Source organism: Mugil cephalus, chromosome 12 (assembly GCF_022458985.1).
Source record: "Mugil cephalus isolate CIBA_MC_2020 chromosome 12, CIBA_Mcephalus_1.1, whole genome shotgun sequence".
Lineage (NCBI taxonomy): Eukaryota > Metazoa > Chordata > Actinopteri > Mugiliformes > Mugilidae > Mugil > Mugil cephalus.
The window spans coordinates 20,795,001-20,814,709 of record NC_061781.1 but is presented as its reverse complement, the minus strand read 5'-3'; the positions used below and the strand labels follow the sequence as shown (position 1 = coordinate 20,814,709).

Sequence of the window (19,709 nt, the reverse complement as noted above, 5' to 3'; positions counted from 1 at the left end):
GACGCCATTAATGCTCTTTTTTCTTTTCTTTTTTTTTTTGCTGTTAACAGAGCAGAGAAACTCATCACTGGTTTTAAACTTGGGAGGATGTAGTTTGTGGTGCTGTTATAAATTCAACACTAATGTGTGTCTGTTATTTAGCCTAAGCTTAAATGCTTAAACAACACAGTGTATCAGCTCTACAAAACACAACCTCCAAAATTAAATCACAGCACCTTCATATGTTTTAATCAAATGAAAAAGTATGTTTGTGTACAATACAACATTTAAATATTTAAATATGTGCGTTTTAGAGATGTTACTACATAGCTAGCTGTTTCACCCTGCATAGCGTTGCCAGATGTACGATAATTATCGTATTTGTACGATAATATCACCCTCTGTACGATCAATAATTACATAAATTCCCATAATGTACAATAATTTGAAGTTTCTGGTACGAAAATTTGTCATTTACCATCTAGCAACACTGACCCTGCATGTGCTCTTCATCCAAGTTAAGCTAAGCTAAGCTAAGCTAAACTAAGCTAAGCAAAGCTAAGTTCAGGTTCTACACTCATTCCCTACATGGAAGATGTTTTCTCATCAAAACTTAAGTAAACATCTACTCTTTATTGTCTCTTTATTGTCAGAGTGAAAGTTTACAAAAATAAACACCTACAAAACACACACCTTTGGTTTGTAACTATGTGAAACACTTTTACACAATAAATTTTACCTTTGTGGGTTTCAAGAATTTGGGTTTGGTCACTGCGAAGCCTTAGTGAACTCATCAAAGTCTCCTCATCAATGAAGGCAGAGACAAGAAAAATCACTACTTAACAAGAATAAGAGGTGATGGAGGGTGCTGTTTGTTTATCGGCCACCAGGGGAAACCTCGAGTACATGCCACACCGATTAAAAAACAAAACAAAAAAAAACAGGAAAATATTTGCTTCCCTGAACTTGAAAATTATACCAACCTTTTCTCATTTATTGATGTCGCAACTAAAAACAATATATAGGATTTGAAAAAGTTGTCGTTAAACATTTGGATACGCTGGACAGAAGCGTAACAACAATGTAGTCATGCTACTTGAGCTACTTTTTTGTCTGATCTGATTTTGACAGATATAACATGTTGTTAGACTCATGTTATGAAAAGAATTGATTTGGCTGCACCAGGCTAGGAGAATTAAAATAATTACATTTAACTTATATTGTTAGCAACAAATAAATAATGTCACAACATAAGTTTCTTTATAGTTTCTTTAAAGTTTTCTTTATAATCTTTATAGTACTTATAAAAGTGCTTTACAGAAAGTATCAACGCAAAAGTCAATGGGCAGTTTAGATAAATTATTTCAAATAATTTGGTTTAAATTTGAATAATGTTTTTATCTAATTCATATATTCTATAAGACTTTATCCTATTAACGATAGTCTATTTCTTTCAGTAATAAGTTTTAAAAAAACGCAAGTGCTATGAAATATTTTGGATTGAAAACACATTAAAGTATTTTTTTTTTTTTTAAATAACTTAAAGATGCTATTTGTTACATATTGAACATCAATAAAAATATACATAGCCAGAGTAAAAATACCCAGAGTAAATGCAATTACTTAGGCTTAGACTTAGATAGACTTTAATGATCCACAAGGGAAATTGTTTGGTCACAGTAGCTTAGTTGCACATAAAGGAAACACTCTTAAGAACCACAAGTAAAAATAAAGATAAACGAAAATTAAAATAAAATAAAAATATAAAAATAAGCAATATCTAGTAATATGAAATAAAAAAGGAAAATAGTGTAAGAAAAAAAATGTACAGACTTAGTATATGAACAAATGTACAAGAAAACTGCAAATGGCTTGAAATAATTAAATAATAATAATTAAATAATTACAACTAGTAAACTGTTTTGCGCGCTCCCGTACAGGAACGTGCACGTCTTTTAATTACGCCGTGCGTTAAAGCTAAGCTGCGACCTGTCTCCATGGCGACGAGACCCGGAAATACACTGTGATCAGCTTAATGTTTATCAGAGGGCTACAAACTCACAACCGCCGTGTTTGTTTGTTTATTTGTTCGTAAGTCGGGTCCGTAAACATGTCGGAGCCCGAGGAGGAGCTACAGGAAGAACAGAAAGAGAGGAAGAAGAAGAAAAAGAAGAAAGAGAAGCGGAGCGGGAGGAAGAAGAAGGAGGAGGAGGAGAAGCAGGAACAAGAGGAGCAGGTGGAGGAAGAGGTTGAGGAGGCGGAGGGGGAGGAGGAGGAGCGGAGGTGAGTGGTTTCCCTGACTTTCTACACAGACCCACATGTAAACAAACTAAAATACAGCCTAAACCACTGTCTAAAAGCGATTTCAAAGTAAAATCCCTGTAGTTAAAACTGCAGCTGCTACAGTGGAAATACCCAACATGCATTTCACTGCTCCGGTTAAGGACCACGTGCTCCTCAGGTTGAATCTTTCTGTAGTTTACAACCAAAAGTAGCCTTGACCATAATCATGAATCACTTCTGTAAGTAAATATTATGAATACACTGAGACAAATCTGTGTAAATTCTCATTTTTTTCTGCTGGTTTACATTAAACAATAGCAGAAGCAGATGATACAAGATCTCAGAACACTGTGGAAAAGGTGATAGAAATATGACTTTTATTCATTTTCTACAAGTTTAAGCCTCATTCACATATTAAGTGATTTGCATCATTCACAGCTTTGTGCAAACAGTTGTTTGCTGGTGGACATCACAGGCTCTGGTTGCCTAGATAACCCTCTTGCATAAAGTGAAACATGAATATATACATTGCAAGTGAACAGAGGCCATAGCGACTCTCAATTTGAAATAAAAAATACCGCCAACATTGCAGCTGGATCAGAACTCACCTTACGTTGTAAGCCTGCTATCAGGATGTTGAATCTGGTTGAAGGGACCAAAAGGTGTGGACGGTATTTCCTCGTGGTAAATGTTTAGAGAAGTCTGTGTTTGCATCAGATGCATCTGCCAAATCACTTCAAAGGTTCAAAGGTCATCTCTGCATCCACCTGACTTTCCATGGTCTCTGGTTGCCACATCACTGAGTGTAGTTTCCTTTGTGTACATAGCTTTACAATATCCTGTGTCTCCATATTCTCCCACTGCACACAAGTGGAGCCAAAATATTGCAGAAATGGGCTCCACCATCTTGTGATGAAGACGACGCCATTTGCAATAAGAGGAGTTGGAGACATTGTGTCATGTCAGACTCTTTAAACTCATTAAACTTCACGTCCAGCCAGCAGAAACTCAGCAGTATTGGAATGTCATGGACGCTCACCATACGCATTAATCTTTTCTAGATAAAAAACGTGATCTAGCTTAAGCTATTTGGTCTTTGCTCATAGATTGAGATGTCTAGTTATGATGTGGCAGGACATAGCATTAATATACTGACTGAGTTATAGTAAAAACTGTAAAAGCTTCCCCAGAACCCTCACAACATTGGTTAATACAGTTAACTGTTGAATAACTTTTAACTTCTTTTCCATGTTCTTATTTTATGATCCAACAAAGGTTTGTAGGTGTTGCAGCTACTATATTCAACATAATTAACATATTAACATAGAGGGGGCTGGGTCATTTAAGTCACCAAATTGTCATTTAAATCTTTTTTTTTTATATAGTTTATAATGTTTTCAGATAAAATACCAAAGACACGCAGGTCTCCTGTGTAAGCTTTTAGGGTTTTTGTCACATTTGCTTGTATCCTGAATATATATTTGGATTTTGGACGGTTTGTCAAATAAAAGATTATTTTCATTGTGTTGTTGACCTAACAATTCATGGATTGAGTAACTAACGGGCAAAATAATCAACAATCTAAGTATTCTGCACTTGCACGATTGACCGATCAGTCGCTTCATTGACGAATGTTTGTAAATAAACTGTGCTTGTGTCTTTGTGTGCGTTAGTGAGTGCTTTATCCTGCGTGGGATCTTCAAACTGGGGAAGAAGAGTCACGACGTCCTGCTCACACGAACCAGACTGACCTGGACCCCCATCCTCCCAGAAACTCCCACAGGTCGGTCTCCGTGGCGACGGGTTGTCGTGGTGATTGTCAGTGTGGGTCCTGTGGGTGTCTGTTTCAGGGCAGCTGGTGTTGTAACAGAGAAGTTTTATCTTGTTGAGACCACCTGAAACTTGACATCTGGACACATACACACAGCACCAGACCAAATTAACTCTGTTTCTATCGTCAAAGTTGGAAAATTGTTTACTTTCCAAACCAATAAACTGAAAATTTTGTAGGAAAATACACTTTTAAAATATTTGTTATGTGTGGAGATTGTCCTTTGTAGTTGCATGTATTACTCCGGTCTCTAGTTGCATCAAACCTGCAACTCAGACCAAGCCTGAACAAAGCAGAAGTTTTAGATTTCAGCTATGACCAGGCAGTAACCTCCAGGTCTGAGTGATGAAGCTCAGCATTATTAAACATGTTTACAGCCTGGTACAAAAAATGACTTTGGTCTCAATAGTTAGTGTCACTATTCAACTGTACAGAGGGTGATTTTTTTATTTTATTTTTTATTGAGGTTTAAAATTCTGCATAATTATTCTTGCTTTAAATGGTTTGCTTTTGCTTTTGTAGCGAAGAGTCTCAAAGTCCAGGCTGCTTTAACTCAGCGCATCCAACATGGCGAGTACTTCAGGCTTCATTTTCCAGGTTCAGAATCCAATGGGTGACATCACGATTGGGTTTGTCCACAGTATATAGAGTTAATGGCGATGACACTACCCAAACAACATTAAAACAGAACAAGAACAACAAGTTTTGACACTGCAGAGATGTGTTTTTGGTTTATGGCTGACGCAAAACAAATAACTACAAAAGATTGGGCTTGACTGAAGCCTGATCCCAGTTTTTTTATTTAAGTATATCCTCTGTTAGTCCTTACGCTAGAAATACTTATACTTAAGTTATGTTTTTTTCACATATTTGGTGATGGAAAATACGAAAGAAGGGTTACCTAGGCAACCACAGCCTATAAGGTCCATTGGTGACCTATAAAGGGATGAGTGGCAAATTACTTTATATATTTATGGTGTGTAGAATCATGACAATGATAAAGATTTCCCTACATCAGCTCTGTGAAAGATCCCTTAAACATTAACGAACCCTGATTTTCTCATGTAATATTTTGCTTCCACTGTTGTGGTATTATCCTGGTCATATGACAGTGTTATTTGTGTGGTTTTTATATTTTAGGTTGAAGCCCATTCACACAGAACTGGTTAGTGAAGCAGGATGAAGGTGTAAATTCAATGTGTGTGTGATTGAAGCCAATCTGTTTCGCTGTATTTCATCCAAGCTAATGTCATTAAGCCAACACTGTGTGCGTGTGTTGGCAGTAGTAGAGAGCAGTTGGTATGGCCCGTGGGGGGTTATTAGAGTCTCTCAGTGTGAGGAGATTAACACACACATACAAACACATAGACACACACACACAGTGAGCCTGTCAGCATGCTGTGTGTGTGTTGATTAGATATTTCTATATAAATGAATCAGCTGTTGTTGTTTATTTCTACACATGAATTCATCCCGTCCCTCTCTCTCTCTCTCTCTTTCTGTCCGTCCGTCCGTCAGGGAGGTGAGACCCAAGACTCACAGACACATTGCATTTTGTACCGATGCAGAAAATTCGACGCAGTTTGAAAGAATTTAAAATGATCCAGTCCAAAATGCAGTTAATGTACGATAAGGAGCTGGTGTGTAAAATCAAAAATATCTGGAACAAGCAGAGAAATTGAAATTGGACGAGTTATGTTTCATATCAGCAACACTTCTATTAAAGCAGGCGTGTTGTTAGGACTGTGGCTATGTCTTATTTGTGTTGTGGCCTTACATCGGTGCCAGTAAAGTGACTTTTCATCTGAATTAGCTGAATGTTGATTTGATTAATCGTCCGTGCATGAGAAGAAAAACAAGGGATGTGACGAGACTAGGTCAAGGAAAAAGTCAGGAAGGCCAACACAAAACTCTCATATTTCCACAACAGCTCGGATCATCTACAGTTAATAATCTGTTGACCAACTAATCAGCATGATTCAGAAGAGGCCGGCTCTGTAAGACAGTTTGTAGCTCTCCCTAGCTTCCTAGCCTCCCAGCTGGTAGTAGCTCTTCTGCTTTCTACTTTTGGATGCTAATTATAATATGTCTGAAAAAAAGTGTTGATGTGGCCAACTGCCTCAACCTTTCATTGCATCTTTGTATTTCCTACATTAAGTTATCCAGTCGTGATCTTGCTAAACCTCATAGCCTCTATAATAGATAGATATCTTTTAGTGTCAGTGTACAAGTACAGTGAAATGCAAATGGGGCAGACACATTAGGTAAAAAGAAAAGGTACTAAAAATAGAAATACTTAGACAAACTCACAGTATTTAAAATAGCCAAGCAGTGGTGTTGTCATGACTTTCTTACAGCTGATGTTAGCACTTGAATGGAAGGTCACGTTATAAATGAAAGTTCGTGAGTTCCAGATGAAGGCAGCATAAGAACAACTGATAGTGGCCATTATTTGTGTGTGTGTGTGTGTGTGTGTGTGTGTGTGTGTGTGTGTGTGTGTGTGTGTGTGTGTGTGTGTGTGTGTGTGTGTTTACTAGCATTACTGATGGTGAAAGGACGTAAATCTGTTCAAATAGTCTCTTTTGTGGACAAAAACAAATTACAGATTTCTAATTTGGTTTAGGGTCAGTGTTGTGGGTTGCGGTAATTCTCTGGGAAATGAATATAAGTTGGTGTATTGTCCTGTCAAGTGATGGAAACAGGACTGTGTGTGTGTGTGTGTGTGGATTATGATCCATAACTCCCCACAGTGACCACATGGCCGGGTTACGATGAGACTGGACTGCCACTGAGTGTGTGTGAGTGTGTGTGTGTGTGTGTGTGTGTGTGTGTGTGTGTGTGTGTGTGTGTGTGTGTGTGTGTGTGTGTGTGTGTGTGTGTGTTGGGGTCCCTACACCTCTAACCATTTATCACGGTTGAGGTGTATTTGGTGTTAATTTTATCATTTGTCTCCAGGTAATGGATAAACACAGTTACCTGACTGTTTTAATAATAAGCACCTATGTTACATTCATTAATGTGTGTGTGTGTGTGTGTGTGTGTGTGTGTGTGTGTGTGTGTGTGTGTGTGTGTATGCTGGCACAGTGGGTTGTGAGGGCATGATGGGAAACTCATTTCCATCTGGAAGCAACCAGAGTGTGCGTGTGTTTGTAGCATCTCCGCAGGTTCTGTCAGCTCAGATCAGATTCATCTCTATCGAGGTGGATGGAAAATCTGCCTCCTTCTTTTTCCGTTTCATTCTTTAAATGTCCTTCTTTTCCTTCATGCAGATGGCAAGCGATGCACATTTTTGTAGCCAAAGCATCCACAGATAGAAACGAATAAAATGTAATAATTCTCTGTGATGGCAGCAGGGATGTTTGGGTTGTTTATTGGCACATTGGTTATCTTTCATTCAACCTCGTTTCCAGCAGTAAAAATTAATTCAAAATATTGGGATGTTTGAGACTTTGAAAGATTAGGTATTAAGCAAACCAAAAAAAATCATGTCTGCAGACAGTTTTTTTGTTAAAAATCTTTCTCTCTCGTTCTCTTCCTGATGTATTTGTTTATCAGGTCTGAAACCTGTTAGAATTTTGAAAGGGGTGAATTTTTATATAGACATTTTTAATCATCTTTGTATTGCTTTGTTCTTTAAGAGATAACTTTACAACACCTACAAGATTTGAGATTTTTTTTGGTGGTCATGTTCCCAGAATTTACAGCATTTTAAATCCTGAAACAGACGATGTGAAAGAAAGCTGAGAAAGATGGACATTTACTCTTAACTTGTTACTTTTTGTTCAAGTACAGTTCAATAAATAATGGAATGGAATAGAATTTTCTCAAATTTAAAATGTTTTAACTTGACCAATTAATTGGTTTTTACAGTATAAATTGCAAAACCTAACACTAACTAATTCAAACACTATTGTAGCTGCAGGTGCTTCGCTCCATTAACTCTACTCTGGGATTAGTTTGCTCTCTTTAAGAGCTCCTGTGGAAAATAACTTTGAATATATACGATATTAATTAAACACAATGAAGAGAGACTGAAGCAACAGCAACAGACAGACGGCCGTCATACACACTGTGACCCTGACATATGGACGCTGGCCTCTCCGGAGGAAGAGGGGTGGGCGGTTTTGGGGTATTTGGTGTTTGATAACAGCAGGAGGGTATTTCATAGAGAGCGGGGTTAATCAGCTATCATCATTTATTTCCTGATGGATCTGCCCGCTCCGAGCTGTTTACTCTGAGTTTTATACCGTCCCAGGTGCTCGGTGGTACGTTCGTTTCGCACTGCGCGCGTTATTGATTACTGCGAGTTTGCAAATATTGTCAGAGCAGCAGGTTCATGTCTCCTTTTGTGGCTTTATTTCCTCTGAGCAGACAGATCAATCAGGGCTCTTTATTGTGTCTTCTAGCTTTAGAGTAACTTACCATAAAAGAGCTCAGATCAAAATCACATACTGTGTATCATCACACCGGATATCATGCTGTATACAGCAGGGCTTTAAAGTATTATCAATATGTTTGAGTGCAATTTTTTTTTTTTTTTCATGTACAGATGTTTGTCCACCTGCTGTGACATCTGTCTGTCCCTGAAGCTGGTTTGACCTTCAGAATAAAAGCTATTTTTCATGTCAAATATCCAGACAAATAGAGCGTGTTTAATTATGACATAATCTGATGATTGATAAGGATTTAGTCTTAAAATCTGTGCATAAGAAAAGCTATTGCTAATGAGATCTGAAGTTTGAAACTTGAAAACTATAAAAAAAAGATTAAATTTTAACATGATTCCAAGACCAGAGCAGAATCTCATACACTCAGATTATTCTACTGTTTTCTACATTTCTATTGTCCTAATTAAATATTGTAAACAAACTATAAGCCAGTAGTAAACATACTACAAGCTAGTGTGTAAGGTTTTCTTTAAGACGATTAACTTTATATAAAAATCGATGAACCCACTAGTGTCAGGGAACCACAAGTCACGCCCTTAATTATGCATGATTTCAGCCTTAAGTTGATTTAAATGGATGACTTATATAGAAATCCACAACCCTAGATTTGTCATGTATGCAGGAATTAGCTCTACAGGCTCAAAATATATTTATTTCTGCTGTAGATGTGGACACTAACACAAAGTGCTATTGGGGTTGACTCATTTTTGGAGAGAGCCCCAAGTGTCCGTTTTGGGAACTGCAGGTTTGGCATATTAACAACTCCTTATGCATTTGATTCATTTTAACGATTTGTGATACCACTCATTAAGATCCTTAACTGATTCACCTATAGTGTATGTGATGGAGTCCCCAGTGAGTAGGAGGATTTATATGTCTGCGCTAAATAAATTAGTTGTGTATTCTGCAAAGTTACAGTTATTTTATTCCAAAATTGCATCTTTTTGTTACTTTCCTTCCATTGCAGGTCCGCACACACAAAGTGAAAATTTTCCTGTAAAACCTTTGTAAGAATAAAAGACATTCGTTTGGTTTCATTGACTAAAATAGCTAAACAGTGATATCAGAGGAGAATTTTTGAATATGTGTACTGGAGTTTTCACTTTAGATCACTTCACCATCCGTCATCATCAGTCAGTGTGAACAGGTTGTAAAACAGACGTGATATGTTGATTTGCTTTGATCTATGGGTCTATGAAGGCTCCCTCTGTGATAAATTATCAACTCACCTTATATGCATGCGTGCATATGTGTTATGCAACTGAGTGAACCACCTGAGCTCTGCTGACATTATCCTCAGAGGATTGAATGGTTAATCTAACGTGGACCAATCGGATTTCAGAATTCGTCACCGATTACCGTTATTGACTGACACGTGCTGCTGCATGTCAGGGGATTATTGATTAAGACACTAAATTGTGTAGCATTACGTAACAAGCTGCACCACAGTACATTCATATTTTACTGACTGACAAGAGGCCTGAACAAACTAACATGTATGCACAAATATCAAAAAACTTCTTGGTCTTTGGTGTTGACCTTAAGGTTTTATCTGTGAAGTACAACAGTGTCAGCATTGTTAAAAGTCAAACTAAAATCCAAACGTAAAGTATCAAGGTAAACTTAAGAACTTATGTAAAAGAGCATTTTAATATTTTGAATAAATTGTCTTGTTTTTAGTTTCTTTCCTAACAGAGGTTTGAGATTGAAGGCGTGTCGTGTCCTCTGCATTAAACTCTATGTTGTTTTTTTTCTCTCTGCAGGTGAGGCGAGTGTCCTGCAGCCAGATGTGCTGATGCTGCAGGACGTGATTGCGGTGAAGGTGAAACGGCGGCGAGCGGCGGGCCAGGAGTCTGGGGGCGCGGTGCTCGGCGTGGCTCTCTTCTGCTGTAGGAGGAGAGGGTTGAAGCTGGAGGAGGACACGCTGCACCTACACAACGCCTCCGCGGAGCACACGCACACTTGGTACAACACCCTGAAGGACCTGCTCACAGGTAACACAACTCAGACATGGGAAAAAAGTTGAATAAAACCAACTTCTCTGCTCATGTTAACGCTCATGTTCACTACAAAAACTTTGCCCACAACTTTGGTTCTTGCCACCAAAGTTACCCTGCTCAGAAGCCTTTGGGTTTACAAATATAAGAGAATAGGGAGAAGAAGAACCTGGAACATCCACTAGCACCCTCAACTCAACTACGAAGACATGGGCAATGAGCCAGTGGATTTACATGAGGATGATTTTTTTAGACTAAAGTTCTTCAACGTTTTTCAGGCCCAGGACCCCAAACTGATGGAGATATTAAGTAGGGACCCCCTACCTACTATATGTGCTCTATATTAAACTCAACCTAGTGCTATTTATAAATATACATTATTATTATCAATATTTAGATATCCATTATCCCTAAAATATGTTAGAGTCATGTTAATGTGTATTTAAAGAAATTTAAATTTTGGGGGCGGGATTAAAAAAATATAAAAAATGTCTAATCAATCTTAGATTTTGCGACCCCACTATAATACCCCCCGTTGAAGACCTATGCTTTAGACCACAGATGTCAAACATACGGCCCGTGGGCCAGAAGCGGCCCTCCAGAGGGTCTAATCTGGCCCACAAAGGGACAAAATTACATAGCAGACAAAGTAGTTTTTCAATGAAAATCACTTCTACCAATAATTTTAGTCAGAGATCTGGACAGAACACACCACTGAGACCCAGGACTACAGAGCAGACAGCGATGTGTGTTCTTAAGAAATTACTTTTTTTTTTTTTACAGGATAGTTTATTTAATGTGAACGTTCTCCTGATTTACATGCTCTTCTTTGCGCTAAAACAAATGGAACAAATCTGTAGTTGTTATTACTTCTAGGTCATTGTTCTGTTATCTTACTGGTCCAGCTCACTGGAGACTAAATTGGGCTGAATGTGGCCCCTGAACTAAAGTGAGTTTGACGCCCCTGCTTTAGACCAACCAAAAAGTAAAGGTTCTCAGTCATCCAGATCATGGTAGATCAAAAATACATTTAAAAAGTCAACTGGACTTTTGAAGTAGCTTCTTCAGTTCTTCAGAGCTAAGGGCTAGCTGTTAGCCAGAAGTGGAGCTCAGATTAAAACTTCATAGTTTTCTATTAGCATGTTAAACACTCTTAAGTTTTTTTGGACACAGTTTGTATTTAGTCACAGTGATTATGTGTTTTTGTCATTTGAATGAAAACGAATGACCCCTCTTATATCCCACTTGGGCTCCAACTTAGAGCCTTCACGGCTCCACGTGGAGTCTCTCTCCTGATGGAAAATCCAAGCTGATTGTAAGATTGACCACTTGTGTTACATAAGAGCTGAATCACTGGAAACATGAGTCAGTGCTTCTCGGAGGATCATGCTATAAGATGATTATACATGCACGCACGCTGATGAGTAATATTGTTATTGTTAGCACTAGCAAAGTCAGTATCCGTCCCTTGGTTTGATGGAAGGATTTCATTCTCCTCAGCGATACTTTTGAGTCAAGTATTGAGACGCAAATTCCCTTAAAGAGCAGCAACACTATATCTTTGGGGGCATATCACAGAATAACACAGACCTAAGGAACCCAAATTTAAAATAACCTTAATGAAATAATCTGATATGCTCAAGTTTAGCTCTCAAGCTAGTCTGGACAGTTTATAAAAATAGATCATCTATAGTCTAATAGTCTAAATATCTCACCATTTTAACATCGACCAGCAAAAAATGGTGGTGCCCATCCTTATCTTCCCCATATTCCCACTACTGTGTGTAATGTTTAGTATTAGCCGCGATTGGATGGATCGGAGTCTCTACAGATGACTTCCAGTTCAGGGTCAAATGAGGGCTAGCTGGTAGCCAGGAGTAGAGCTCAGATTAAAATTTCGTGGTTTTCTATGAGCGTGTTCACCACTCATCTTAATAAAGTGAGTCACAGTTACATCAGACAGGAGAGCTAATCTACTAATCCACAGGAACAAAGACCCACAGATTACGCACACACATCCAGCAGCACTCAGTAACGTGCTGTCAGCAGCTGAATCATGTCGTCTGCAGGGGAGATTAGCTAAAATACTGTCTACGGGAACAGTGCGCATCCGGTTTAATTTAGTTTACACGCGTGAGTCGTGCTCCACGTCTGGGTCAGTTTCCATAATTAGTGATATGAACAGCTACCTCCTAACATACTCAAACTATGCAGGTGATGAATTATTTAAAATTATGTGAATGATGTGAACAAATGTTGTAGTTAACCCTTTATGGGACACGCATTGAAATACTTGGAAACTCTAAATTATCATCCCCAGTGAGTTATTGCAGGGACTTTTTTTTTATTTTTTTACTTTTGTGAAAGTTTTCAAAATATCTAATTTTCCATTTCAAGTGCTTTTATTGTGAAGTAACAGTAGATCAGTAATACAGTCTCTCTTGGCATAAACATTGCCTGATTTCCCTTATAACCAGCACATTGTAAAACTGTGACGTAAACGCAAAATTGAAAAAATACTTAAATAAATATCACCTGGGGAGATGAATAAAAATAATTTTTTTTAAAAATGTAAAAAACCCTGTCCCACCACGATAATTAAGTGAGGTTATTGGATTCTAGGTCATGTAACATGTAAAAAACATGTACTTAGAGCATTAGGACATAAGAGCTGATTCCGGCACTTGTTAACATTATCACATTGGACAACGTTAGGACACTTCTTCTTCATGGTACCTAATAAATCAGTAATGCTCAGCGTTCATCAAAGGCATCAAACCGCATTTGACAAGGACTTGACCTGAGAATGTTTCCTTGATCTTTTTTACACCTCGCTGAGAGACACAGACATGCAATCTAAAAGTTACCATATATGGTTTCTCGCCCCATAAAGGTTTAAATATTATTTTTCTATAACGTAAAGGCACTTTCCTCTCGACCACCTGCTGTCAGGATGCTTTTTAATAAAGTTCTGAGTGTAGCTGCAGACTGACGTTCCCAGACGCCACTTTCCCAGGTGCACCGTAGTGGGCGTTGCTTGGCTGACAGTTAATACACAATAGAAATGTTGGAGCGCTGCGTCTCTGGCTTTAAACTCACGCCAACACCCCTTACATTTCAGCTCTCCTCTGTTAGTCCGGTTACGTGGACGCCAACAGAGACGTTACATGCTAGCCATAAATGAGGAGGTCGAAGGTCACGCTCACACACGCTACCGTCGCGCCGTCACCATGGCATCGGTCTGACACATTATCGCCAGTCACCTGTCCGTCTCTCTGTCCGTCTGTCCATCAAACCAGATTACCCATGAGGCCCCGCAGCAAAGTCACAACTTCTTCAAGTGTTTCGTCGCTGGCCTCGCGCCCACAACACATGAATGGCTCACAGGTCGCGTGTCAGCTCGAGTGGTCACAGTGCACATCAAACTGTGACGCCTTTTGTGACTTTACTCACCGCGGCGGAGGAGCCTGTGTGTGTGTGTGTGTGAGAAAGGTAAACACAGTCGGTGGCTCGGCCGCTGTGCGGACATTAAGCCTATTTTCCAGCCAGAGGTCAGCGTGAAAAGCGCATTGTTGTGTGAATCGTTGCGTCGCGGAGCAAGGCAGTCCCGCCGCTACCGACGCCGCAGCCACTTCTTAACCTCCAGGCCCAAACACTCAGCTGACACAATGGTAATCAGGGAGCAGACACTTCCTGTTTCTGGAGCATTATTCTGAAGCAGCTGCAGAATGCCGCGCGACAAGTGAATGGCGGTCTTAGCGTCAAAAGGCGAGCATTAATGCTGTATAGAGTCTGCTTCCATACATGCGGTCAGACGGCCGAATAGATTGACTGCAGTTGTTCAACAGCACAACAGACTGACAAGCCCGTAGCGGCGGCGGAGCTCACGGGGACGACCGAAAACCTAGCTCGCCTAGGCTGCCAGGTGCCGTCACAACTCCTCCCAGATCAATTGTCTGGTCGGTCCCTTGTCAGGTTTCTGCTTTCTTACAGAGCTGTTAGTCTGGGTTCACACTGACAAAGTGGAGTCACGTGGTGCTTTGAGGTGTCATAAGGTCAAAATGACAGCATCAACACACTGTGTGGAGCCACTACCAGTAAGGTTTAGCTGTAATATTATTACTAGAGCTACAAATAACACAATAATTATGTTCTTCTTTCTTGTACTACTACAAAGATAATCTGTTCACAATGATGAAATACAGACAAGTAAACAAAATATGTTGCTCTTGTTTTTCTCAACATGGATCATTTTTTAGCAAACTAAGAAAAACGTGACCAAAACACTCTTGAGGTCCAAAGTTTAATAAGCGTTTATTAAAAGTGTCTAATACATTGTAAAAATTAAAATGCACCTATGCACTGCAGCACATTGCAGCCTTCATCAGGGTGACAGCTCGAATTATATATATTATATGGATGCATTATATTTTATTGCCTCTTGCAAGATAACAGCTCCATTCTAAAAAAAGATCCGAGTGCAACACTGAACAGTTTGTGTCTTTCAACAGAAGAAGATGTTCAGTCTGAGGATGCGTCTATAAACTGCTTTATGGGCCTTTAAGTATGTGTGTGTGTGTGTGTGTGTGTGTGTGTGTGTGCAGCTTGGTGTTACATATTAACAGGTATCCATAGTAACTTGATGAGAGAAGACGGCCTGCCGTTCTCCTTCTCCTTCATATACAGTTCGAAGGCTTTATTAGTTTGTCAGGAAACAAACTTTATTGTACAGCGACACACGTTCGTACTCCGGTCCAGTTCATACACAGTTCAAAGCGTTTGACGCAGCCTTTAATTTCATTTAACATGCACAGTGCAACTGATGTGGATTTTGATGTTGCTGTTAGTTAGGAACCTGGATGGTTGGTTGATCTGACACTTTGGTTCAGGCTGAAATGTCTCAAAAATTGTTGGGTGGACTTGCATAAAATTCATTCCAGGGGATTAATCCTGTTGACTTTTCCCTGTCAAATATTAGAGCAGATTAGATAACATTCACCTTTATCATTGCTGCGTATACTACTGGTACATTCAGTCCTAAACAAGCAGGTTTCTAACCAGGAGTGCAAATAGCAGCAAAATAGTAAAGTACAAGCTATGAATATTGTACCAAATATTTTACAGTAATACTATTAAAAAGCGTAATAATAATATAAATACTGGCTATATGTTGTATTGGCAGTATAGATTCTATACTATGACCACCTTCAGGATAAATATGTTGAGGTCGGCTCAGTAAAGACATCATAGCCCACTCAGGAGTTTTCTGTTCTTTATTTAAAATGACATCAACGACATAGCTGTTCCATCTGCCTTCACCTGATCAGTGTGGTAAATTAAGAGGTAGAAACCATCACTGAGATCAGTTCAGTGTAAAACCTGCCCACTTGGTGTTGAGGTTGTTTTGCTTGCAAACAGTACAACTGAATTTCATTAACATTTCATGGTCTCTTGTCTCCACGTCGTTGCTTCCTGTGTGTACTCCCCTCACACAGCCTCACAGAGCTGCATCCTCGAAGATAAAAGGAAAGCGAATCACAGCAGCTTAGTTAATTTGAACAAAACAGCTTCTGTCCAGTGGAAGGAGAGATTAAGAGTCAGTCCGCACCTGAGAGTCGTGATTATTTTTCTTAACTGATAACTTTACAGTGATACAGATGAGAAAAACAGCACATTTTTCTCATTTTCTGTCGCTGTTTTCAGGCCCATGTGGTTCCAAAAAAAATCAACAATAAAAAAGTAAGTTTGAAAGTTTTAATTACTGTCCACGGACCTTAGATTTAAAAGTCAAAAAAACGTTCAGCAGCTGGGTGCCAGAAACTCAACACTCCTTCTTGATAACACTGGGATTGTTTACCATGGCAACACTTCAGCGGAACCATAGCAACCTGTCAGTGACCGGGGCCGGGAGATGATCTGATGGATACTTGACCTCTTTACATCCATGTGTCTGTCCGCCTTTCGTCTCACACAAATATCAACAACTTGAATGACATCATCTCTTATGAGACCTGGTGAGATTTTGCCACGTTGGCAACACTTTGGTATGAATGTTCTTCTATAAACGGTGAACGTCCTGTAAAAGATGTGAATGCTATTATATTGTATTGTTAACATTTTGGAACAATTAGGATTAAAATGTGCAGAGGACTTTTATCATCACTGGATTAATTATAGAAAAAGAAACACAATGAGTAAAGTCCGATGAGTTGTTTTTTCCTCCCAATGTGTATCTAAAAACATGTGACAAAATATTTGGCTCTGAAAAGGGCTGATTCTTACGTAGCAACTTAAAGTAAGGACAAAACCAAAGTAAGGATTTGGCTCAATACTACTTTTATCCTTACTCCTTCCTTACTCTGTCCTTGTTAAACTCAACCACAGTTAGAATAAGACAAAAAAAAATTTTGACAAACTTTTCACATTTTTTTTTAGCCTTTTTATGAAAACCATCATCTCTACTGATCTAGCTGCATCAATGAGGAAAAAAAGAATAAAATAAAACAAAATAAGAAAAAATAAACCAAAATACACACAGAAGATAACTCCAGACAAGGTTACAATGAATAAATAAAATAAGTACTGCAAATTTATTGGCAAAATTAACAAATAAAATGATTAAAGACAGAAATAATAAAATAAAATACATAAAGAAGCAGCAAACGTATGTCGACACTGCAAAAATAATTTCAGCTTAATTTAAGGAGTTCTTGGTATTCCATCTTCCAAGTCAACTTAAGTCAGTTCAATGAAATGTGTCAACCTAACTTGACAATATGAATTTTACAACGGTAAGTGGATGTCTCAAAGTTAAGTTAACTCATGTACTTAAGGAAGCTTTTGAACTTAAATGTATAAGTTAAACCAACTTGAAATTTATTACAGTGCACAATAACTGGAAACTTTATCTCTCCACTATATAACCCCTTACAGGAGCCCTTTAAGAAATTTAAATATTTGACCCATTTTGCTCCATATAACCATCAGTCTAACTTGCTCCATCTCCACAGCCCACTCTTACAGAGGGTACATCCCCTCTGTCTTTCACCCCCCTGATAAATATTTGCCTACAAATCATAATACTGGTCTGGACATAACTTTTGATATGTTTATCCTGTCCTGTCACAGCTGAATGATCAGCCAAAACTAATGATCCATTGTCAAATGGAATTTATATCTCTGTAATCTCACACAGATTATCATCAATATTGGCCCAGAACTGTACAAAAGCAACACTATTGAATTAGGTGCTGAAAGTTGGAATTGTGATTGTTCAAAAACATGAAAAATGTGTGGTCAACGAGTGTCGGTGCAGCGGAGGAATCAACCACGAATAAAAACTTGCAGCTTGTGAAAAGAGTAGAATTTTTTCCAGAGTTGCTACAGTTAGCATGGTTTCCTTACCTGTCTGGTCTCCTCATTACCTCTAGACTTTACTATTATAGTTACTTTTTAACGTTATTCTATGTAAATGAACCCAAAACGAGGATGCAGATTAACAAAAGGGTCCAAGTTTAGTTCCTGTATTAGTTAAATGCTGCCACGTAGGTTAGAGCGGAGTGAGTAACCTCAGTGTTTTTGGGGGAGACAGCGGGGGTGGAGCCTGGGGATGAGGGTGGGGGTCCAGTAGAGAGGATGGTGGAGGAGGTGTCGGGTGGCTCCTCACAGGAGCTCCGGAGAACCGGGCCAGAGCCCGTGGGGTGGAGCGATGGCAGGAGGTGCGCTGTGTGTGTGTGTGCGGGGTCATTAACAGGGCGAGGTCACGGCCTTTTGGGAGCAGATTATAGTAATGAGCTGGATAATGGAGCTGGTGTGTGTGTATTGATCTGAGCCGGTCTACAGGGATTCATAATGCGGTCTCTAAATCTGCCTAATGACGAGCTGTACAGGGGGTCAGTGTGTGTGTGTGTGTGTGTGTTGTGTGTGCGGTTTGGAGTCGATACGGTGAGTGCACACAGACGTACACTGAGTCAACCTGTAAATAAAATATTCTGAATATGCTGCGTCAGACAGACCACGTCCGGATTTTAAAACGGCACGCAGGTCAATTTACTCATCGCTCCAGACTGGCACTGGTTTGAATTCATGTGGCTTAATATAAGATGATTTCTGATCCAAACTAAGCTCACAATTAAATTAGCAAAATTTCCTCCCTTGGAGATTCATAAAGGCTTTTCTTATCTTACTTGTTTACCGTGTGTGCACCGTGTATAAAGTCCAATAAATAGGGAAATCAGAGCCAATATTTTGTCTTGAGAAGCTCTAAAAAAGTAAAAAGTCTCTGGAATATTTTTCACTTTGACACTGTCAAAGTTTGTTTTGTTTCTTTTTAGGTTGAAAGTTCAGACTGAATTGTGTAAAAGTGTAAAGTTCTTCCACCCAGCAGACATGTTTAGCCACGTGATTTTGATTCCTCTTCCTCTTTCATTTTTGTGGCACTTGAGCTAATTGAGATAATTTAATTGTGGATGTGAAACCTGTTGACAGCTTCTCTCACAGCGTGCGTTTGTGTGTTTGTGCGTGCGCGTAGGCTTCAGCAGTCGTCCCAGGTACGTAAAGGTGTTCATCAACCCCTGCAGCCACAAAAAGGAGGCCGTCCACATCTACAGAGACCACGTGGCTCCTCTCTTCAAGATGGCCGACATCCGCACTGACATCACCGGTCAGTCCGTCCAACTTTTTTATCTAACTACATAGAATAAATGGACACGAAGTCGTTTATTTAATAGATTTAAACATGTAGTCTAAGCAGATGCCACTATGAGGTTTTAAGATTTGGTCTTTATTGACCATCAGAGAAGATGATATGAAATCTGTGTGTGTGTATGGAGGAGGTCCAAAGGTCAGACTTAATGGCAGTTTCTAGTCGCTAGGTAACCTGATACAGGGGGCGGGGCTTAGCCCATCTGTTATGACAGAGGGAGACAACCTCCTCTCCCTTTCTCCCTTGTTGTTCCTTCTCCCACTTTCTTTTCCTCCCCTTTTCCTGTTTGTTTCCTCACTTTTGCTCTTCTTATTCTCTTTAGCATCTTTCATGACCTCTTCTATTTCTACCTTCTTCTTTCCTCCTCTCCTCCTCTTTTCCTCTCCTCTCCTTTTTTCCCCTCTCCTCCTCTTCCTCTTCTCTCCTCTCAGCAGATGGCGTGATATCCGTTGTCCCACTTCTTTTTG

General features: G+C 39.3%; 1 protein-coding gene across 1 annotated transcript in view; it reads left to right on the top strand.

The window, feature by feature from the left end:
* Positions 1 to 1,984: 1,984 nt before the first annotated feature.
* The window catches only part of cerkl (ceramide kinase-like), a 32,667-nt gene continuing 14,942 nt past the window's right edge, over positions 1,985 to 19,709 (top strand). Inside the window, exons 1-4 of the mRNA XM_047600864.1 lie at positions 1,985 to 2,262; positions 3,936 to 4,045; positions 10,305 to 10,535; positions 19,069 to 19,200. Of these exons, the coding sequence (XP_047456820.1) occupies positions 2,090 to 2,262; positions 3,936 to 4,045; positions 10,305 to 10,535; positions 19,069 to 19,200 (646 nt within the window). The 5' untranslated portion in view covers positions 1,985 to 2,089. The remainder of the gene's footprint in view (positions 2,263 to 3,935; positions 4,046 to 10,304; positions 10,536 to 19,068; positions 19,201 to 19,709) is intronic.